The 22854-nt window shown below is 52.1% G+C and overlaps 1 protein-coding gene across 1 annotated transcript in view; it reads right to left on the reverse strand.

Moving 5' to 3' along the window:
• Nucleotides 1-16686, reverse strand: part of SLC12A5 (solute carrier family 12 member 5) — a 28418-nt gene extending 11732 nt beyond the window's left edge. The window contains exons 1-12 of the mRNA XM_023756262.1: nucleotides 16635-16686; nucleotides 10805-10899; nucleotides 10339-10470; nucleotides 9852-9998; nucleotides 8511-8565; nucleotides 7886-8016; nucleotides 5517-5758; nucleotides 4537-4748; nucleotides 2811-2981; nucleotides 2420-2518; nucleotides 2222-2279; nucleotides 395-569 (exon numbers count right to left, since the gene is read on the reverse strand). Coding sequence (XP_023612030.1) covers nucleotides 395-569; nucleotides 2222-2279; nucleotides 2420-2518; nucleotides 2811-2981; nucleotides 4537-4748; nucleotides 5517-5758; nucleotides 7886-8016; nucleotides 8511-8565; nucleotides 9852-9998; nucleotides 10339-10470; nucleotides 10805-10899; nucleotides 16635-16686 — 1569 coding nt within the window. The remainder of the gene's footprint in view (nucleotides 1-394; nucleotides 570-2221; nucleotides 2280-2419; nucleotides 2519-2810; nucleotides 2982-4536; nucleotides 4749-5516; nucleotides 5759-7885; nucleotides 8017-8510; nucleotides 8566-9851; nucleotides 9999-10338; nucleotides 10471-10804; nucleotides 10900-16634) is intronic.
• Between the last annotated feature and the right edge of the window lie 6168 nt (nucleotides 16687-22854).

Genomic DNA, 22854 nt, shown 5'->3' on the forward strand with positions numbered 1-22854 from the left:
TGGGAGAGAACTACAGGAGGCCAGCAAGAGGCCATGACTGTGTGCGCCATAAATCTTTTTTTTAGCATCATGGAGAGAGCTGCCCCTTTCTTGCCCTTTGGCTGCCTCCTTGAATCCCCGCCTGATCACTAGGCCAAAGGAGGGCCATTTATTTTTCCCCTAAGAGCAGACAACTCTGTCCAAAAAGATGGCATTGACCATGGGCCAAATCCCAAATAAGGCACAACCATTCTTCTTAGTGGCAGCACAGAGCAGAAGGGCCCCAGAAGGCAGTTCAAGGCTTGCTGTGGCCCTGGCTCGCCATGTAGCCTCCCTGGGCAGGGGTCTGGCCGACTGGGATAGGGAGGGACTGTTCTCTCCACACTCTGCCGCCCGCCCCCCCCCCCCCACTGACCTGCAGGAAGGGCACTATGCCATCACGAGAGATGGCCTGCAGCAGGCGGGGGGCCCCTGTGAGGCTCTGCAGCCCAGCCCCACAGGTGGAGAAGAAGGATCCGATGACGATAACCCAGGGGGAGGGCCAGGCCAGTGTGCCCACCACCAGGTTGCCACTCACAGCTTCACCGAACCTGGAATGAAGCAGCAACAGGACAGCAGATACTGGGTGAGCGATGCCACCTGGATTTCCAGGGCAGGTCTCCCTCGCCAACTTCAGAACCAACTCTGTGCCCACCGCAGAGCTGGGCTCAGCAGGGGCAAAGGGAGAGACAAAGCCCCTAATGTCCTGGGCACCTTCTGTCTGCATGACCTTGGGCAAGTCACTTCACGTCTCCTTGCCCCACTTTCCTCGCCTTGTAAGACAAGAATCATTACAAACCCGTCTCATACAACAGGTGAGAGGATAGGAGATCACACATGTAAAATGCTTAGCACCGTGCCTGGAACATGGCAGTGATGTGATTCCAGTAAAGGTCCGTTGTGAAAGTTTATGTTATCCTGGGCAAACCTCTTAACCTGTTAGAACCTCTCCATCTGAAAAATGGGGGTTCTGGCCTCATCATCTGGTGATGGTATGTGATGTGAGAGTCAAAGAAAAGCATTTTCTAACAACGATATTGTCTAAAAATGGAAGATGCTGCCTCAGTAGGTGCAGAGCCCTGTCCCTGAAATGTGCAAGCAGAGGTACGCTCAGATGGGCTGCTGCTGAAGGACTTCAAGGATCAGATGATGGGTTATACTGATGACCTGCGGAATCCCTTGCAATCTGTGGGAGGTGTCCGATTAAACAAAGTGAGATAAGTGGAGGTTAAGTTGCCCTAAACGCTAATAGGTGTAATATGTGCAAATCGTCCATTTGGCCAGGTCATTCCTCTACTTAAAACCCTCCAGAGTTTCCTCCTTTTTTTGTAAAATAAAGCTCCAATTTACTGGTACCAAAAACCAGGCCTCCGGGACTGGGTCCATCGTAAGTCTCCAGCCCCATGTCCCCCATTCCCCACCTTCCAGAAGCCAGGATGGGAATGCAGAAACGGCTTCTGGGCAGGGCTGCCACCTGCCCTCCTGGTGGGTATGCACCCGCCCTTCAGAGGGGAATGCTCCTGAAGCTCTAACTGCTCACAGCTACAGGCACCCGAGTGTGCAAACACACGCACGCACACACACATGCAGCTGTTTCTCGCCTCCACCTTTACTCATGCTGATCTCCCTGCCTGGAATGCCTCCCCCCCGCCCTGCCCCCCAGCCATCTAAGCAATCTCTGCTCGACATTTAAAGTGGGAAGGATAAATGAGAAAATGTGTATAAGGCATTTCTAGAATCACCTCCTCCTCCCGCCCTCTGAGGACTGGATCGCAGCCCCAGAGCCGTGTGCTGTATTTTCTCACCACCCCTACTGCTCTGCATCCCCAAGTCTGTTGGAAGTACAGCTACCATCCCCAAAGAGCTCCTTCAGGGCGAAAATCCTGGCTTATTCATCTTTGTTACTCCCTGGACAGTGACCAACACATAGACATCCAGGAAACATTAAATGAATTAATAGATTTTAAAGAAAAAGAAAAGGAAAGTGTCATTATCCTAAAGGAAATGAGGCACCATTCAAGCTCCTTGAGCTGGAGTGACATGAGAAAGATAAAATACAGTGTAAGTTGGCAAGCACTTCCCCTTGACCTCCCTCCCACAAGGCCCCTTGCACAGGTTCAGCGCCCCTGTCAGGTCTGTTTCCCAGAACTGGGCCCCTGTGCCCACCCCCCAGAACAGGATCAGTCCTGATTCCCTTACTTACTTGTCCCGCAGGACGACCCCCTCAATGCAGGCTCCAAACAGAATAACGGAGCTGATGTCTGCAGCAGAGAATGAAGGAGAATTCCCAGCGTGGCGTCCCCCTGCATCACCACCGCTCCTGAGCCAGCGATGAACCAGCAACCGCCCCCTCTCCAGCCCTCCCGGCCCACGGTGGCCCCAGCCCCGCAGCACAGGATACAGACAGCGGAGGTGGTGGCAATGGCCAGGATGGTGCCCGTAGGAATTGACTTCTGGGCATCCCGCAGGTCCCCGGAGCGATTAGAACCAGCCATGATCCCTGTGAACAGAGCAGCTAGGACAGGAGACCAGACAGACTGGGAAGAATTTACCCCAGCCTCGGAGTCAGGAAGCCTGGGATCTGGGCTTGGCACATGGATTTGCATGAGGACTTGGGCAGTCTACTCGGCTTTCCATGGCCTTAATACCCTCATCTGTCCAATGGGAACTGAATTGTGACTTCTGCCTGTGTGACGGGGGCTTTAGACTAAGAAATTCCCCCACATTATCGTTGACCGGCCCCTACCCACCCATTCCCAGGCACAGTCCTCCTTCTCCAAGCTCCCCTTCACCTGTGACTGAGGGGAAGTAGATTCCAACCAGCAGAGTGAAGTAGGAGGTCATATCACTGAAGACATAAGGATGGTCCATGTTGATAAGGGCGCCATCAGCCAGGCCCACTGAAGGCATCCCACGCTTCTCCACAATCACCCCCTTGGTCAGGTAGGAGCTCCAGAGGTTCTCTGTGGGGGAGACAGGATGCTCAGGAAAGAACAGAAGTCAGAGTGTCACAACTTTGGGGCCAGGAGGTGGGGTGGGCAAAAGGAGGGCCAAGGTCAACCACCTCTCATTCCCCTTGGCTCTGTTTTATTTCTACTAACATTTCCTAAGCTCCTGATTTGGACCAGGCCACATGCACCTGCGTCAGATTTGGTCCTTGCTCTCAAATAGCACTGTCTACTGGGGCAAAAAGACACACCTATCTCAGACTGATTCAATATCCCAAACCAATCTCACACCCACCTACCCAAAACCAGCTCCTTTCCTGGACCCCTTAGCTGGGTCAGTGGCACAAGCATCAATTCAGACACCTTGGCATTGCCCTCAACTGCTCCCTCTCCCCATCTCCATTTCAAACCCCTCACCAACTCCGGCCCATGACTCCTCCTAAATATTTCTCAAATATACCATTTCTCTTCTTTCCAGGATTCCTCCACTTTGGCACTATTGGGACCAGTTAATTCTTGGTTATGGGGGGCTGTCCTATAGCATTGTAGGATGTTTAGCAACATCCTGAGTCTACACATTAGATGCCCATAATAAGCCTCCAGTTGTGACCAGAACTGTCTCCAGACATTGCCACATGTCTCCTTGGTGCGCAGAACAGACTTGGGGAAAACCACTACTCCATTCCAGACATCCCTCCATCACTCCAGGTCAGAAAACCATCGTCTCTCACCTGGACTCAGTGTAGCCTCCTCTTGGATTCCCTGCCTCTGGTATCTCCCCATTTTAGCCCATCCACATTAGCAGCCAGAGTGAACCTTCAGAAATGACAAGGTGGCCATGTCCCTCACTTACTCCAAACCATTTGGTGGCTCTTCATTGCCCTCGGGACATAGTCCAAACTCTTTGACATAGCTTCCGAGACCCACCACAGTCTGGCTCATGCTGGCTTCTCTGACATCATTTCTTGCCCCTCCTTCTTTTTCACTTTATGTCCCAGTCATTCCAAATTACTTGTGGTTGGAAGGACACAATATGCTCTTCTGTGTCTGCACGCTTTTAGGCAAGCTGTTCTTCTGCCTGTGATGTCTTTATTCCCCTAATATCACTGAAAATCTCTTATTTGTCCTTCAAAAGCTTTCTCAGATGAGTCCAGGAAGCCTTATCTTACCACCTTATACATACAACCACTCCCTCTCCTGGGAGATCTCTGTTCATTGAATGCGCATCTATGCATATTTGCTAATACATCTGTGTCTGCCTTTAGACTCCTTGAGGCCGAGGCCTGTGACTTATTTATGTTGCATTCCTGGTGCTTAGCACAGTGCTAGGCACTTGGTAGGTGCTTGTTAAATCGATGGCTTTCTTTTCTATTAAGTGATGGGCTACTCAAAGGCTTCTTTTCACCTCTACCCCTTCATGGTCCCAAGAACAGAACATGACCCAGAGTAGGAGATCAATTAAAACTGATTGAATTTAACTGAATCCCAAGTAGAGTCTCTTAATCCTAACTTTTTAACCCACAATCCTTGTAGCGTTCCCTGGACACCAGCCCTCTTCCGTCCCCCAGACCTTTGATGAGGCCACTAGCAGCGCCAGGAATGCCCTGGATCTCCGTGACGTTGTTTTGGGTGAAGTACTCATCACAGGTGGCATTGAGAAAGCGAGAGGAACAGAAAAGGCCCCAGAGCTGTGTGGTCACCGTCTCATTTCCTTCCCAAGCCAGCTTGGCACAGACATCAAAGCCATGGTGAGAGAGTGTGCGGTTCCCCAGGAGGCAGATCCTAGGGAGAGAAACAAGGGAGGACGGTGGGGAGGGACATAACCTTGCCCTGGCTTCACAGTCGAATTGCCAGGGGAACTCTAAAAACACAGATGCTGGGGCCCAATATCCAGAGATTCTGATTTTACTGGAATGGAGCCCAGAATCGGCTTTTTTTTAAAGACCCCCCTCTCCCACCCCCCCTCCCCCACCCCCGCCCCCCGCCCCCGCCAAGTGATTCTAATAGCAGCCAGGGCAGCAAACCACCTTTGTGCAATGCTGTGTTTCAGCACCATGGACAGCAGTCTCTGTGCGCCGCCCTTCTGGGCAGTGGGATGTAAGGGAACCTGTCCCAGTAAAGAGGCAGGACCAACAGAGATCTGAGCTACAGACCTTCCCTTCTCTGTACTTTCCCATGATGGAAAAGGTATTTAACACTAAGTGGTTGCCCCATTCCAGGAGCTTGTCCCCACCCATAAAATGTTTCCTCAACACAGTGTTTATCCCTCCAGAAATCATTCCACTTGGTTCTTTCTCAGATCATCCTCACAGCAAGCATTTGACTCTCATAAGGGAAAATGTTCCCAACTCCAGAAATATTACCCCACTCTGAATAGACTTCCCCAAAACTAGGAGATATTTTCCCTCTCAAGGGAGATTGCCCTAAATTCACAGCCACTCTGATTCTGAGAGATGGGAACAAGGGGTTGGCATAGGGTGGTGTGCAGACCATGAAACTGGGCCATGGAGGAGGAGGACGATGCCTTAGGCTCAGAGTAGCAGCACTTACGGGAAGTAGGGCGGGTCAAAGGCAGATTTGATGACCCCAGCATAGATGGCCAGGATGGAGAGGATGACACAACCCAGGAAGACAAGGGCAAACTTGTTGACATACTTGACACCCACAAATACCACAGTGGCCATACAGGTGAGCACACAGGTGCCATATACACGCATATTGTTCAACATGGCTGAGGCCTCCCCGCTGGCATCTTCTGCCTTAAAAATGGCCATAGCTGGGAAGAGGTAAGCCTGTGAGAAAGGGCAAGGAGGTCAGGCAACTAACCCAGTAAGAACCAACTGAGAATCACCCCAAGAAAATAACCTGATGTGCAGTCAGGGATTCGGAGAAAAGATTCCAGTCACAGCAAATTTACAGTATGCAAGACTAGAATGGCATCCACTGATAAGGGAATGGTTAAGAAAATCATAGGCTAGCTGCAAGGTTTATTACACAGTCATTAGAAATGATATTGCAGCCCAGCTGGTGTGTCTCAGTGGTTGACCTATGAATCAGGAAGTGACAGTTCAATTCCCTGTCGGTGCACATGCCCAGGTTTTGGGCTCCATTCCCAATAGGGGGCATGCAGGAGGCAGTCAATCAATGATTCTCATCACTTATGTTTCTATCTCTCTCTCCCTCTCCCTTCCTCTCTGAAATCAATTTAAAAATATATTTTTAAATGATATTGTGAAAATGTTGGCAGTAATTTTAATTTCTATTATTTTGTGATCAAGTGTAAGTCTTAATAATTATATATTGTTTTTATTATTTCTAATAGAAAGGCAGAAACAAATTAGGTAGTCATCATTAGGAGATTGGGTGAATAAATTATGATATTCCCATATACACTATGGTGCTATTCAAAAGGATAAATGGGTTTATATAACTGACTCAAAAAGCTATTCATGTTATATTAGGTAAAAACAATCAAGTTTTAGAAAATGTGTTTATGATCTCATTTTTGTAAATACATGTATGTACTCATACCTAAACATATAAATATATGCATAATAATGTATGTGTGTGTAGATAGAGAAAAATATTAACAGTAGTTTTCCCTGAATGGTGAAAATGTGGAGAATCTTTATTTTTTTTTTTTTTGCACATCTGTATTTTCTATAATTTCTCTACTAAATATTAATGTTTATATTCTTACAAAAGTTATTTTCATTTGCAAATTATATGTACAAAGAGAGTTTTGAGTTATTTAGGAAAATCTGTACAGAATACAATATCACATAGAAAAAAACTAGAAAAAAATACACCCAAATGTTAATGATTTTCTTTGGGCGATTGCTATTTCCTTGTTTACATTCTTTGATATTTTTCCAATTTATGCAAGGGGCAGAACTGCTTTGATAATAATTTGAAAATTATTTAGTTTTGTAAAAGTCATCATTCTCTCATAACGTGGCTCCTCAGCTCTTTCGTTCTCCATTCTGCCCCCAAACCAGAAGCTGCGACTACTTTTAGCCCTAGTTCTCCAAGACTGTGTGGTAGAGTGAACAATCACTGGTGTGAGGGTCAGAAAGACACAGGTTCACACCTTCCACACGTTCATATCCCTTCCTTAAACTCTCTGGGCCTTGCTTTCTTCATCTGTAAAATGGGGACAACTTCTAACTCATAGGAGAGTCAGGGATAAAATAAAATAATACATCGCAGGCCATGGGGCCTGGATAAAGTAGGAGCTTGGGAAATGCCAGCCCCACTTTCTATGTACCAAGGAACCCTTTCAGCTCCCAACTCCTCCTGGAGGGGCAAGAAGAATGGAGACCAAAGTCAGCAGCCGTCTCCTTTAAACACTGCCCAGCAACCTGACTTCTCTTCACTACTCCAGATAGATGTCTTTACTCGGCTCCCTCTTAGCCTTTTTCCCTTTTGCAATTGACTAGCCACCAGCCCTCCGTAATGAACATTCATAGGGGACTTAGCACAGCCCCTGGCACGTGGTCCGCAGCCACTAAATAGTCAACTATTGTGTGACATGACTATTACTATTTCTGCCTTGATTTTACTTGTATCCACCCACCTCTGCCACTTGGTCGCTGAGTGACCTTGAGTAAGTCATTTCGTTTCTCTGAGCTTCTCATTTGTAAATGGGCGTAATAATACTTAAATTTCATGAGGATTCAAGATAATGACTGTGAAGTACTTGGAGCTCTGCTGAGAGCACAGTGGGTGCCTGATAAACGGCAGCTGTTCGTGTTACATAATTATTGCATCCTGTCTCCCCAACTAGACCGTGAACTCTTCAAAAAGAGAAGCACATCTGATTTCCCGTTGGCCTCACTGAGTGGCCTATAGGAGGTGTCCAGGGAGCATTGGTTAACTGAAAGCCTGGGGCCCCACACCTCCTCCTTGGCCCCTCTCACCAGCAGGATTTCGATGGTGCCCAAGATGTACATGGCCCCAGCAAAGGTAGTGCCCAGGTAGAAGCAGAGGCCCACGGCGCCCCCAAACTCTGGACCCAGAGACCTGGAAATCATGTAGTAGGAGCCGCCAGCTGCAGAAAAAAACCTAGTATCAGTGAGAGGTTCAAGAGCACTGGGCTATCGTTGGGGGTAAGGAGGACGTAGGAACAGAGGCGGAAGGTGATTGCTCTGAGCCTCATGGGCCTCACAGGCTGGAGTCCTAGGACTGGTGGGAGACCCAGCTAGCCACTCTGAAAAGATTTTGCAGCACTAATTACCATGTTGCTAACGACCCCTCTAAGGAGGTCATGACTCAGAAAATAGGGTGATGGAGAAGAGTGTCTCAGGCAAAGGGAGAGCTTGCATTGCCCTGTCCAGCACCATAAATTGCCTCCCTTGCCTCCCCTTAATAAAATTGTCCCAGGCTACCCCACAAACATCATAGCCCAGTCCCAGTTCTGCAATATGGCCTGTCTTGGGTCCTGATAGTCCCCAAAGCCCAAGGCACTATCCTTCCTTCCAACTATCCAGGCCCCCCTCCCAACCATTCAGGCCTCATCCCCTGTAAGAAACCCCAATTACATACCAGGCACAACACCATTGGTTGCAATTGCACTCATGGAGATGGCTGTGAGCATCGTCTGTGAGGAGAGAGATCATCAGAGTGGCGGCTGGAATGGGGGCCGCAGTGGCCTGGGTGGGGGCCAAACCTTATGCCCCATAAACATTGCCAAACCCACAAGTCCTCTTCCACTGAGCTTCTCCCTGGTCCCATTCCAACTTCTACTCCTGCCAAGTCCTTCTTGTCAAGAAAAGCTCTTATTCACCATTCAATGGGCCTACCACAAGCTACAGCACCAGAGAGCTCTGGAAATCCCAGCCTGGCCTCTGACCAGCTGTCTGGCCGGAGACAAGTCACTTCACTCTCTAAGCCTCAGTTTCTTCATCTACAAAACAGGGTACTAGCTTCAGCACTGATGACCTCACACGCAAAGGTGGCTCAAAGGTCACATGTAGAGAAACGGAAATGTGATGAGAAGTAGGTGTCTAGTGAATAGTTGATGTTTTAGAGAGGGTAGGAAGAATTCTGTTACAAAACTGTTTGTGGCTGAAACCAGTTTGGCTCAGTGGATAGAGCGTCAGCCTGCGGACTGAAGGGTCCCAGGTTCGATTCTGGTCAGGGGCATGTACCTTGGTTGCGGGCACATCCCCAGTAGGAGATGTGCAGGAGGCAGCTGATCAATGTTTCTCTCTCATCGATGTTTCTAACTCTCTATCTCTCTCCCTTCCTCTCTGTAAAAAATCAATAAAATATATTTAAAAAAAAAACAAAAAAAAATTGTTTGTGACACATAATCCCATTTCTTGTAAGTCTAGACTCTAGACCAGGGGTGGGCAAACTTTTTGACTCGAGGGCCACAATGGGTTCTTAAACTGGACCGGAGGGCCGGAACAAAAGCATGGATGGAGTGTTTGTGTGAACTAATATAAATTCAAAGTAAACATCATTACATAAAAGGGTACGGTCTTTTTTTTTAGTTTTATTCATTTCAAACGGGCTGGATCCGGCCCGCGGGCCGTAGTTTGCCCACGGCTGGTCTAGACCTACCAAAATGTTAACTAGTATGTGATTATAGGTGAATTTTATTTCTTTCTGGACATCTATCTTTTTCATCAATGAATTGGCATTACTTGTGTAATTACACACATACATACACACGACACATCCAGGTGAAACCTGGTTAAGAGCCATCAGGGACTAGCCTGTGAGAGGCAGGAAGGACCAGTCAGACCTAATTTACTCTCAAAGATCATATGCAGTGGTTCCTATAAAAAGCTCAGGTCTCATGCTTCCCCCCTCCCTCCCACCCCAAAGCCCTGCTCAGCCCAGCTGCCAGGGAGTGGGAGAGGGGAGGGTGTCACTCACACAGGAGCAGCAGAGGAGGACCATACAAAAGGACTCCATGATGCCTGCAATGCCCACCACCCAAGTGAGTCGCAGGAAGAGGATGACGCCAAAGATGTTCTGCAGGCACGGTAGGTACACACCCATGAAGGTGCCCATGCGTGGGGCCTGCCAGGGAAGCCAGTGTCAGTTTCTGTAGCCCCTAATCACTCCCAAACCCACAAGCCCACTCCTCCTCCCTTTTTCCTTCATCCCCCACTTTCTTATTCTCTCCATCTCCACCCCTTCATCCCTCTTCCCCCTGATTCCTCTTCCCATTTCCCAGCCTTCATGCCTGCATCACCCCTCCTTCAAACCAACCCCACCCTCCTCCCTTCTATCGCTATCCCTCATCTCCCTTCCCTCCGCCCCCAAATCCTATCCCTTCATCCGAATCTGTTTTCCTTCCCCAATCTTTTCTCCCTTCCATCCGGCCTTCCTCCCTCTTTGTTCTTCCCATGGCCCTCACCTGTACCGGCTTCTTTTTTCCACCCTCATTGTTTTCTGCTTCTTCATGCTCCCTACTTCCTTGGGGTAGGTTGGTGTAGTTGGCCAGGCCACTAAGCAGGGAGGACACCATGGGGCTGGTGTCCATCTCCTCCTGTGGAGGGAGGTGGCAGCATTAGGATGCTAGAGCCTCGGGGAGGGGAGGAGGATGAGCTGATGGGAGGAGGCAGAGAGATATGGGGACAAGGAAGGCAAACCTTGGAGGATGAGATAAGATGAAAAAGGAGGAGGAGGGGGCAAGGAGAACAGGGAAAGAGGACAGTAGGGTGGGGATAAAGAGTAGACGAGGTAAAGGGAAGGAGAAGGGGCTGAGGGAGGCTCAAGAAAGAAGATGGACCGACAGAGGGATGGAGAGGAGGGAGGGAGGGAGGATCTGATACATGCGGAGATGAACTGTGGGTGGAGGCCCAACACCCCTGGCAACCCACCTCAAACAGGGCCATGTTCTTGCCATCGTACTCCTTTCCCTTCTCCGTGTCGGTGCTGTTGATGAAGGGGCTGCTCTCCTTGGGGTTGCCATCACCTGAGAAGGCAGAGGAGTCAGTGGTCTGGCACCAACTGGTGGTCATCCATCTGCCTGGGCCAATGCAGCTGTATGGCCACTTTACCTCTCTCACCCTCGGTGTGCACATGGGAGACACGGAGCTAATACTACCTCCCTTGAAGAATTTTATTTATTTATTTTACAAATATTTTTTATTGATTTCAGAGAGGAAGGGAGAGGGAGAGAGAGATAGAAACATCAATGATCGGAGAGAATCATTGATTGGCTGCCTCTTGCACGTCCCACACTGGGGATGGAGCCCACAATCCAGGCATGTGCCCTGACCAGGAACCAAACCCTGAATGCTCAACCACTGGGCCACGCTGGCTGGGCCTCCCTTGAAGAATTTTAGTTGACAGCATGTTTAAAGAGCCTAGTGCACTCCTTGGCACATACTAGGTATTTAATAAATGGGTGAATGCTTCCTTGCTCTTGGGGGTCCCGTCTCATTCATCAGGGTACCCTAGATTCTCCAGGGCCCCTCCTTGACCATAACTGGGCCCATCTGGTGTTTTGGGGTAGAAGCATGCTTTTTACTGGAGAAAAGGGCAGAAAAAACTACAGCCTGAGGCCCCAAGGATACTCTACCTCTTAGAAAAGTGACCCCCTTAGGCACCTCCTATGCCCCTCATTCATCTTCAGCCAACATGTATTTGCTGGATATCTGCCATGTGCCAATATCAGCACCGCGATGGAGGGAAAGTAAAAGGCAGAATAAGACACCACTCCTGCCCTCAGGGAACCCAAGGGCAGGGGAGATGAACCAGTAACCAGGAATTTCCAACCCAGAGTGGTAAGTTCTGTGATAGAAGATGAATAGGGACTGTAGGAACACAGGAGAGGCATTCAGCCCAGCCTGGGAGGTCAGGGAAGACTTCCCAGAGGAAGTGACGTGTTGGCTGAGAACTGAAGGATGAGTAAGAGTTAGAATGGGAGGGAGGCAGGAGGGTGTTCCAGGCAGACAGAACAGCAGAACAGCATGTTCGGTGGCCCAGAGGCGAGAGTGAACAGAGTAGGTTAGAGGAGCTGAAAGAAGTTTGATCTGGCTGGAGTCTGAAGAAGGAGCATGGGGGAGGGAGGGGGAGGGATGGGCCTGAAGGATGGGGAGTGCATAGGAAAAGATGAGCCTGGTATAATACATGTGGGCTGGGTCCTTACACAATTAGCAGGCCCTGTTACAGATTTTGGACCTCACCCAGAGAACAATGGGAAGTCATTGAAGGCAAAGAAGTGCCATGAACAGACCTGTATTTTAGAGCCATCACTCTGGCCTTTAGATGAAGAATACAGATGCTAGTTAGGGACTTCAGTAATCTAGGCGAGGGCTGATGACCCAGACCCGAGCAACGCAGGGCAATGGACAGACTCGAGAATGATTGGCACATATCTCTACGCCAGATGTTTGGGAATGGAAGAAGGAGGAATCTAGAGTAATGCCTGGGGTTTCTAGCATGGATAAATGGTTGGATCGTGGTGCTATTTACTAATGGGAAAGGGGGCGATTAGGGGTGGGGAAGATGCTGGATTTGATTGAGAGTGAGGCACTGTGGGACACTCAGCTGAATAAGTCTAGAAGCCACTTGGATATGCCATCAGTCTGAGACCCGGGAAAGAGGCTGGGCAGGAGAAAGAGGTGGGGGTAACTCATCAGAAAAAACATACAAATATAAATAAATAAATACGTGTGTAGGAAGTGTGTGAAAACAAGGGCCTGGATGAAATCACCCAAGGAGAAAGTCGCTTCGGCATCAAGGAGAGGGAGGGCCCTTTCAACGAGATATAAGGGACCCTAAAGGCACAGCCATGCCCCTTCCTCAGGGCGAGGGCTGAGTCCCAGTAGCAGATTCCCCTCTGGACTTGCAGAAAGTCCCCATTGACCAAAGTCCAAGTGAAGCTGAGGCCCTACATATTCTGAATCGCCTTCCCTCGTCTCCTGACCCGCCCCCCTCTCTTGCTCTCACTTTCCTTCTCCCTCTCCCTCTGTCCAAATCCTCCCCATCCTCTTTACCTCCCAGAAACTTTACTTAGTCTCCCAGTCAGGGTCCTTCCCCAGAGAATGACCTGTTATAACTCCAATCTCATCCTGACTCCACATTGTAAAAGGGGAAAGAGGTGATGCCCTCTATCTCCTGCCACCACCTCATTCAACAAGCCAGGTCCGACTCCTGGTCCCCAAACAGGGCCACCGCCTACTCTTCCTTTTCCTCACATATGTGAGTTCCTGGGAATAGCAGACCGTCCTCCCCGTGGAAGCCTGGGACATAATAGTTGCTCAGGAAAAAGTCTTGGGAAGTAAATTTCACCAGGCTCCCTTCCTGACTCCAGGGTTTCAGAAGAGCTGGCTGGGGCCAGAGAACAGGAGAAATAAGAGTGAAGTGCTTCCTTCTCCTTTTAAAATGCTGACAAGGGGCCTCATGTTCTCACCTCGACATGATAGGAACTGGTGGGTTTGAGGGGGATGAGACGAGAACAAATTTCTTAGTGGTTAAGAAAACAGGCTGGAGTCAAAATTTAGGTTTCAGTCACAGCTTCACTAGCTGTGTAGATACAGTTGAGCAAGTCACTTACACTCTAAGCCTCGGTTTCCTCCTTTGCAAAGGGTTACTAATCGTGCTTAACTGAAAGGACTGTTGGGATTAAGTGAAATAATGTCTGGAATGCATGCCTGGCACATACTGGAGCTATTACAATCACGGCTGTTATTAGTACACGTGGAGCCCACCCTGCCCGGACTCCCCATTCCACACTCTTCCCCGGCGGCAAGATGCAGGGGCCGTCTCCTGTGGGACTGGGTTCCTCTTCGCGCAGCGACTGCTCCACGGGCCAGGCAGCTAGACGCCAGAGCCCCTCCTCTCTGCCTTTCACGCCCCTCCATCCCCCCCTCTTCCTTCGTGGGGGCCCGAGGCGCGCGCGGGGCAGGAAGGGGGGCGTCCTGACTGGAGCCTGCAACTAGGTAGCCCGGTACCAGTTTCCAAGGCGACCGCGCGGGCCGAGAGCGCCGCGCAGAGCCGGCCACGCGCCCGCAGCCGCTTATGTAAGCGACGCGCAGCGCGGAGCCAGACTCCAGGCAGGATCGCAGCCAGGAAATGAGAGCAGGGGAGGGGGCGGCTCCGGAGGCTGGCTCTGGGTCCTGCCTTTCCACCCGCCGACGGGACGGGACGCCAGGCTCCCGGCCGCCCCTGCCAGAGCTGACTGCCCCTCCCTGGAACCAGGCGCACTGGTTGGGGGCGGTGTGGGGCGGGTGAGCTTCAGGAGTTCTCCAGGGGGCAGGACTGCGAAGGGGGAACTCGTCCAGATTCCCCAGAGCCGGGAGTCAGGACGGTGGGGGAGCACCTAGTGGAGCGTGCGAGAGAGGCAGGGCCAGACTGAGGCTGAGCCCTCTCCGCCCCCGCCCCCTGGGAGCTCTCAACCCGAATCGGCTTTCAATTAAGCTGCCGCGGCCAGAGCTCCCGGGGAGGAAACCGGCGAGCGCGGCGGGCTAAGGCACCTCCTCCCTATGGGCCTGGGGCCAGGCCTGGGGGAATTCCCAAGCGAGAGTGGGGTAGTGGGGGAGCGCGTCAGACCCCAAGGAGAAAGGAGACCTGGAGGCCAGAGATAATAAATACCTTGGGTTCTTCTTCAGTCCAGAGAAGCCCTTTTACTCGGACCATTCCCATCTACCTGAGGTCAGCACCCGGGTCTCCCCCACCCACATCCCCAAGAACTTTGGATCACAGATGCCAGGGGCTCTCGCCCGAGGGTCCCTCTTCCCACAACCTCAACAGGTCCTTAAAACCCCCAACCGTCTTCTCCAGCTGCCTCTGCGAGGCCTTCTCTCTCTGGGACCCAAAACGCCTGACCCAGGTTCGGAACACCCTCGTTCCAGGTCCTGGCTACTGTGCAGAGAGAACGGTCTCCAGGTGGGCCCACCACGTTCAGAGTCTAGAAACTGATGGGGAGGGTGTGGAGCTGAAGGGAGTTCCTAGTTCCACTCCTGCTCTGCACACATAGGCCTCCTGAGACCCCATGGAAACCCCAAGGCCCAGTAAGGCACCAGCCGCGGGGCTCAGACCGGACCGTTGTCTGGGGGAGCAGAGAGATGATCTCTCAGGGTGAGTTCCTGTCCTCAGAGTGGAGACATCCGAAGGGGGTCCCAGACGGGAATGGGCTCCCTTGTTCCCTGCGCACAGCGTGGCGATGCCTGATTCTGCCGCAGACTCCACTTAACCAACCCCTCCCCCCCCCCACACACACACACAGTCTCAGCCTGTTGGGGAAGGGGGCGGCTTCGAGATGAGGCAGCCCCAATGTGAGGGGAGGTAGATGAGCTGGCCAGCCAGTAGTTTAGACCCCTGTAGACCACTCAGACCCAGGGAGGAAGAGGGTCTCAGACAAAGAACGGATACCCTGGTGTCCACAGCCTTCCCAAGCGGCCACTTGGCTCTGCCTCCTTTTCAGGATCTGAAGGACTTCAAGTCCAGGCTGCCAGTCCCTGGAGGACCCCGCTCTTTCAGCCCTTGGGACCCTCGGCCACCCCCTGGGGAGGTCTTCAAGAGTCGTGGTCCAGAGGGTCAAGCTATGCCCAGGGGAGCGTTTGAAGGCGCTGAGCGCAGACAGCTGGAGCGGGAGGCGCGCTAGTGCGCGAGGGACCCAGCGCCGCTGGAGGGTGGGGGTGGGGGCGGCTGACAACCGTGATGGATGGCTGAGACCGCTGGGGGGCGGCGGGGGCCTGGGAGCCCAAAGGGGTGGCTGGCCCCTAAGACCTCGGAGCAGGGAAACCGCGGAGGAGGGCGGGGGAGAGCCGAAGCAGCGAAAGGACTTGTTCCAAACCCTTGGGCTCCTAGCGAGTCTCCGCACCCACCGCAGCGCGTCCGCAGTGTCCGCGCCGCGGCGGCGCCGGGATTCAGCAGCTGGAACCCCATTCCTGGGGCCTTCCTGAGGAGGCTAGCAGAACTGACCAGAAAGACTCCCCCCTGCCCCGACCTGGAGACCTCAGTGCCATCCCAGGGTACCGAGGGGAAGGGGAAAGAGGGAAGAAAGGAGAGAGATCTTGCTTCCCGTCCTGAATAGGAACCCACGGGGACGCAAGAGGGAAAGGCAGATTCCGCAAAGTAGAGCTGAAAATCTCCGGGGGAGGCACGCTCCATTCTGAGGTTGGATCTTGGGCAGCTTTGGGGGAGGGGGCCCGGATTGCACCAAGTGCCCTCTTAAGGAGACACCGCAGCCCGGACGGGGCCGTCATGTGGCTCCAGCCCCTCATGAGTCCCTTCCCCTTATCTTTCAGCGGAAGTCTCAGAGAGAGGGACTGCAGCAGACTGTGCCCTCTCCCCCCCCCCCCCACGACACCAGTCAACACTCTGCGCCAGGACGCCAGGGTCCCTTATGGGGGAAAGGAGCCCTCCTTCCGCCCGTCGAGCTCCACGTCAGCCCATTCTAGCTCTTCCATGGCCTTCCCACCGCCTCCCCCGCTCGGTTAACCTACGTCTGCCTCCCGCTCGGTGGGCAATGGCAACCCCTCGGCCCCCAGCCCGGCCCCAGGCGGAGCGCATTCCAACACCTCGGACAGCGCCTGGCGCATTCCAATGGAACAAGGCTCCAGGCCGCCCAGGGTGCCCACCGCCCCGGTCATTCCCAGCCTCTTCTCTGAAGGAGGCGGCCCCCACTCTGCCTCTAACCCCAGAGCTGCCTCCTCTCCTCGCCGCCCCCTCCCTCGCCGCCCCCGGGCCGCTGCTTACCGGGGTTGGCTCCCCCATCGCCGTCCTCGCAGTCCGTCAGGTTGTTCAGCATGGTGGCAGCGCCGCGCCGGGCCCGGGGATGGCTGCGCCGCCTCGCCCGCGCCCCTCTGCCCGCCTTCTCCGCTCTCTCGCTCGCTCTAGCTCTCGCTCGCCCTCCGCTCCACGGAGGAAGAAGCTGCAGTGCCCGCCCGCCCGGCGCACACACACTCGCACACGGACACACGCTCACACCCGCGCGCGCCCCCTCTCAGCGGCGGCGCTGCTCACCTCATCCCGTATGCAGGAGGCGTGAGCCACTGGCGGGGTTGGGGGGGGGGTGCGCGGGAGGGGGGAGTAGAGGGGAGGGCAGAGCTGGCCTGGGGGCCCCCTCGCACTAAAACTGAGGGCTTGCACGGGTGGGATAGAGAGGGTGCTGCAGGGGATAGGGGCCTCGCCTCCCTGCAGCAGACACAGCTCAGCCCGCCCCCCACTCTCCGGCGCAGGCGGGGCCGGCACGTGGGCAGGTGCCATCCCGCGCCCTAAAAATAACGGCAGGGAACTAGGTCGCGGCCGTGGGGAAGCGGCCCCGCAGCGGCTGCCTGGCTGGGGGTCTGGGGCGACCCCTAGGGGGAAGATGAGATGCCAAGGGTGGGGCACCAGGGACTACGGGTCCCTGGAGAGCCTGTCTGCAAAGCTGGGGAGGCCAGGCCGGAAGAGGGGTGGGGAAACAGACCCTTTCCCCTCTCGCTGTTCCAGAGGTTGGCTGAGGATGTGGAAAGGCCAGAGGCCGTAACTGAAGCCCTGTGCTGCCCCCATGGGGGGACTCAGGCTCTACCTGGCCATCCAGCCTTAAGACCGGGGGAGTGGAGCCTGAGGAGTTGCAATGCACCCTCTCACTGTGCTTGGCCGACAAGAGTCATAGCATCTCACCCCCAAGACAAATCCACAGACAGGGGCCCTCTGACTGTGCAGTGACCCTGGGAAGGAGACATGGTGGAGAGGAGAGAACGCAGCAGTGAGGTTCTAGGGAGCATAGCTCCCCACCAGGGAGGTGCGGGCCCTAGGGAAGGCAGGCCAGCCAGAGGCGGGCCAGGGACAGCGTGGGGGAGGGGGATGAGCCCGCCTGTCGGTTGGGACCAGATTTTCTCCCGGGGCAGGAGTGTCTAATCCCCTAATCCAGGATTGCTTTCTGAGGATTCCAGAGCTGACAGGCCGTCTGTGCTCCTCTCCCTCACCTGACACAGGCCCCCTAGAAGCTTGATTGCCCTGGGACCCCTCAGCACCCCTAGATCCAGGCTGGAGCCTGTGGTGGAGACATCTCAGAAAGCAGCATCGGAGGCTTGGACCCTCTGAGTCTCTGTAAGATCTAAACATCAAAGGGTGAGAACAGACAAAGGGGAATGACTTTCAGACTCACCCTAGCTAGCCACCCACACTAGCCCTCTAAGTCCCAGAGAGTTATGGGGTTGGAAGGGATGGCATCAGTCATCTTATCTAATGCATGGCTTTCATTTTGCAGATGAGAAAGTTAAGGCCCAAAGAGGAGAAATAAATGACTGTGTGTGAACACAATGCCAGTGAATGGCAGAACGCGGTCTAGGAGCCAGGTTGCTTTATTCCAGTTTAGGACTCTGCTCCTCAACACAACCTCTTTTTAAACTGCCCTGCCTCCTATAGAAAGGACCTCTGATTCTTGGCTTCTAACAAAGAAACAGGGACTGGGTCCAAGCTACGCTTTCTCCCTTTTCTTGTGCTCGAATTTCCGAGTCACCAGACTGGAGTGTCCTCCTGCCTTGTAAGTGAAGGTGGACCCAGAAGACCTTCAGGTCTTCTCTTAGACCTTCCTAAAAGCCATCCATGTGACTGACCGGAGACCTGACTCTAGGATGTGACCTTCAGAACCATGGACAGGGCCCGCGGTTCAGATTCCCCTGTACACGTTTGTCCGTTTGTCCGCGGTGGTTTCACATTGAGTCAGCCAGAGAGTCTTCGCAGCTGACCGAAAGGGGACTCTGAGGGATCCACCAATACGTTATCAGAGCCACTGGGTTCTGTGGGTGCTGGAAGGACTCTAGGGTGAAGAGCTAGCTATTCAGACAGGTGTGAAAATTGGACTTGGCTTTCCCAGAGGGAAAAAAAATACCCCCCCAAAATTAAATAAGTTTGAATTGGTGACAGGGGTTAAAAGGAGAGCAGTAGGGTAGGCTAGTGTTCAAGAGCTCCTACGCACTCCACTACACACACCACCAGCAGCAACAGCATTATGGTTTTCCACGACTCTGTAGAGACAGGTAACATAGTAAAACAGGCAGTAGGCTTGCCTGGGATACGCTGTGAAAGAAATTAAATGCTGAGATTTTTTTTTCAACAAACCCAGATCTGGGATGGTCTCCTGGGGGTATTTCCCTTCATTTGTAGGCCAGAGCCTTAGCCACTCAGGTACTGAGCCCGTGCGTGGGGGAAACCTAGATCCTAAGGGAGTACAGGTGAAGGCAGGAGCGACTCCTCTTCCCCTCGGTGTCCCGTATGTCCACCCTCACCACAGCTCCCATCTCATGAGGCATCTGGGATTCAGGAAATAATGCTGCCATCCTGTCTTCTGCCCCAAAATTCTGCATAGCCGTGGGCAAGACTAAGGTCCTCTCTCGGGGATTCAGTATCTCCATCTTGAAACTGAAAGGGTGAGGCTACATAATCCATGGAACTTCTTCCCTCTCTGAAAATTCCTAATGTTCTCCCCATTTATCTCAGACTAACATCATGGAGCCCAGACCAAGTGAAGTCGGAGTCCCAAGGGTAGACCCCAGACCTTCAATTCACACACCCCACCTTTCAAGGAGACTGGTCCCTATTCTGGCCTCAGGTGAATGCTCTGCAGCGAGGCTTTGAGAAAATACATTGCAGGCATCTCATGCACTGCCAGCTTGGCCTTGGCCAGATGACCAGCAAGATGTCCCTCAGCTCCGAGCCCCAGAAATATGGCTGCCAGCTCAGCACCCCATCCCCACCCAGAGCCCCAGGAAGATCTAGCTAGAGGGGAACCCTCTCAGGAAAGCCACAAGATGCAGAGCTGAGCAGGGTCCTATTTTTGAATTCTGAGTCTCTAAAACCGATTCCCTCTCCCACCTTATACTTCTCAGAGAGAAAAATATTCAGAGAAGCTGCCTCCTAAGTATCAGGATTGAGACTTTTATAATTTACCTTTTATCACTCCCCATTTATGGGGAAGTTGGTTTAGAAATGGAAAGGTGCAATTTTATTCATAGGGTGAACTTGTGGCAGATCGGGGGCTAGTATCCAGATTCCCGATCCCCAGTCCAGGGCTCCATCCACTAAACCAGAATTGGAGGAAGCTGGAGCCACCTGATTGGTTCCTCCTTCCATGGGAGGCAGACATAGTGTTCCTCCTCGTGACTCAATCCCTATCCATCCTTATCCCCATATCATTACCCCAGGACCTAACCCACCCACCCCCAGTTCTGACCTCATGGAGCCAAAGCCCTGAACTCCCTCCTTCGCTCTTCTCTCCCCACCTGCAATCCCCATTCTCCAGACCCAAAACCCTTGCAGTGAATTGATGAGTCCAGCGCACAGCACACCCCACACACAGGGCTCGCTGCAGAGCATGTCAACCACCATCGTCTCCGTGGCAACCAGGGGCTTAATTAACAGGCTGCAGCCCCATCACCATGACAATGGCACCCCAACAGTCCCCCATTCCCCTACAGATTCAGACCATCTTCCCTCTTTCTCAATCTGGACCCCCTTCTCACTGTACCCACCCCCACCCCCATCCCACCTGGAGAGCTGAGGACCGAAGATCTCTCTGGTTCATTGAGAAGAGGGGAGGGGAGATGAGGGGGATGAGAGAGAGAGAGAGAGAGAGAGAGAGAAAAAGAGAGAGAGAGGCCTGTCACTATGGCAACTGCAGCCACGTTCATAACCAGTTTGTTGCCATGGAGATTCCCAGGGCTCACCTTGGGCTGAGGTACTGGGCAGTGAGGTTCTGAGCCCTGGCTTAAGGATGGGGTGACTGGAGAACTCCTTGGACAGTTTGGAGATCTATAGATCTGCTATTTACAGCAATAATCCAGTGTCATTCTTCCCAATTTATAGGCAGACTGAAACATGAGGTTTGGGTATGGGAAAAGCAGAGAATGTCACCCTTCTAGATCATCAAGAATCTTAGCCTGTTTGTGGCTAGAAAGACCCTCATAAAGTTTCTCGGTCAACTCCTTTACACTATAGATGAGGGAATTGGGATCCAGAGAGAGGAAGCAAGGCCACCCACAGAACTTGAGCTAGAGTGTGGGTGGGCTACATTGTGATCTTGCTCTATCCCCCTAGCATCAGTTGGCTCTCTCTCACTCCATGGGGACACATCCCAATTCCTGTTAGTCTTAGCCCAGGCCCAGGGCTCTTTCTACTACCCTGCCTTCCTCCTTGATAACTGAGGCACAGCAGCGAGTGGTATAAAGGGATGAGGGAGTAGTTCAGAGTTGTAACAACTGGTCAGGTCCACTTCTACCCAGCCAATTCGCCATCAATCTTCCCATGGTACAGATGAGACAACTGAGGCATGGGGGCTACAGTGCAGGGTTACTGGTAGATTCGACACTTAGCCTCTGACTTGCTTCTTTCACCCCTGTATGTCATGTTCCCACCTGTACTGACCCCCTGGCAGCAGGAAGCACCTCCAGGAACAAACTCCACTCCCTTAGTCCAGAATGAAAGGCAATGCTCATGTGCAAGTGACCTGCAAACCCTCCCCTAAGACTTCCCCCGCCTTACATGTGCTGTCACCACTCCCTGTGGGCCTGGGTGGGGACAGGAGGTGGGGAGAGTACCTCCCTGGGGCCAGAGGGCTGCACAGGAACAGCTGTGGGAAAGGCACCATCAGATGTTTGGTCTCCCTTGGGAGCCCTTATCCACTTCCCCAGGCGGCAACCTATCAAGGAGAAGGTACTGGCCCTAGAGCAGCTGGTTTGGTTCAGTGAATAGAGCATTGGCCTGCAGACTGAAGGGTCTCAGGTTTGATTCTGAGTCAGGGTACATGCCCGGGTTGTGGGCTCGATCCCCAGTGTGGGGCATGCAGGAGGCAGCTGGTCAATGATTCCCTCTCATCATCGATGCTTCTCTCTCTCTCTTTCTCCCTCTCCCTTTCTCTCTGAAATCAATAAAAATATATTTTTTTTAAAAAGAAGAAGAAAGGAGGAGGTACTGGAGGCTATTACAGGTCCTTCACCCAAATCATTCTCCAGATGGAACTTCCAATAAACTCGGCACAAGTACCCACCCCACAGATAGACACAGAAATACACACATCAACATGCCCATCAACACTCTGTCGTACAGTGACACACATAAGTACTGACTCATTGACCACCCCACAGGTCATTAGAGTTGGCACAGGATGCTGCTCCCTCAAGAAACACAAAGACATAGACACACTGCCTCTGCCACAGGCACACAGCTTTCCAGATTCACATACAGTTTGCACAGACACCTGCACACCCAAAACTGAAAGCTGAGATGAGAGAGAGGATCATCTTATTCTCAGGCCAAGGGGTGAGGAATGGGAGGGGAGGAGGCAGGGGGAGGAGAAGCAGGAGCCTACAGCCTTTCCCCCTCTCATCTGATGAGCATTAAGTCACTGCTAAGTGCCAGCTTGTGGGTTCGGCACTCAGAACACAAAGATAAAACAATATGGTCCCTGCTTAATCATAAAAAAGAATGAAATCTTGCTACTGATGACAACATGGATGGGGTTAGAGGGTATTACACTAAGTGAAACAAGGTAGACAGAGAAAGATAAATACTGTATGATTTCACTTATATGTGAAATCCAAAAAAATAAAACAAATGAACCAACAAAACCAGACAGAAACAGACTCATAAATACAGAGAACAAACTGATGGTTACCAGAGGGGAGGAGGTGGAGGGATTGGTGAACAAAGTGAAGGGGATTAAGAGGTTCAAACTCCCAGTTACAAAATAAATAAGTCACCAGGATTAAATGCACAGCACAGGGAATATGGTCAATAATATAATAACTTTGTATGTTGACAGATGGTTACTAGACTTATCACTGTGATCACTTCATAAATTACATTATGTTGTATACCTGAAACATAATATTGTATGTCAACTATACTGCAAAAATAAATAATAAATACATGAAATAAAAATAATAAAAACTAATTTTTAGAAAAGGATATGGTCCCTGCCCTTGAGATGCAG

The sequence above is a fragment of the Myotis lucifugus genome, unplaced genomic scaffold (genome assembly GCF_000147115.1).
Source record: "Myotis lucifugus unplaced genomic scaffold, Myoluc2.0 scaffold_90, whole genome shotgun sequence".
Taxonomy (NCBI): Eukaryota; Metazoa; Chordata; class Mammalia; order Chiroptera; family Vespertilionidae; genus Myotis; species Myotis lucifugus.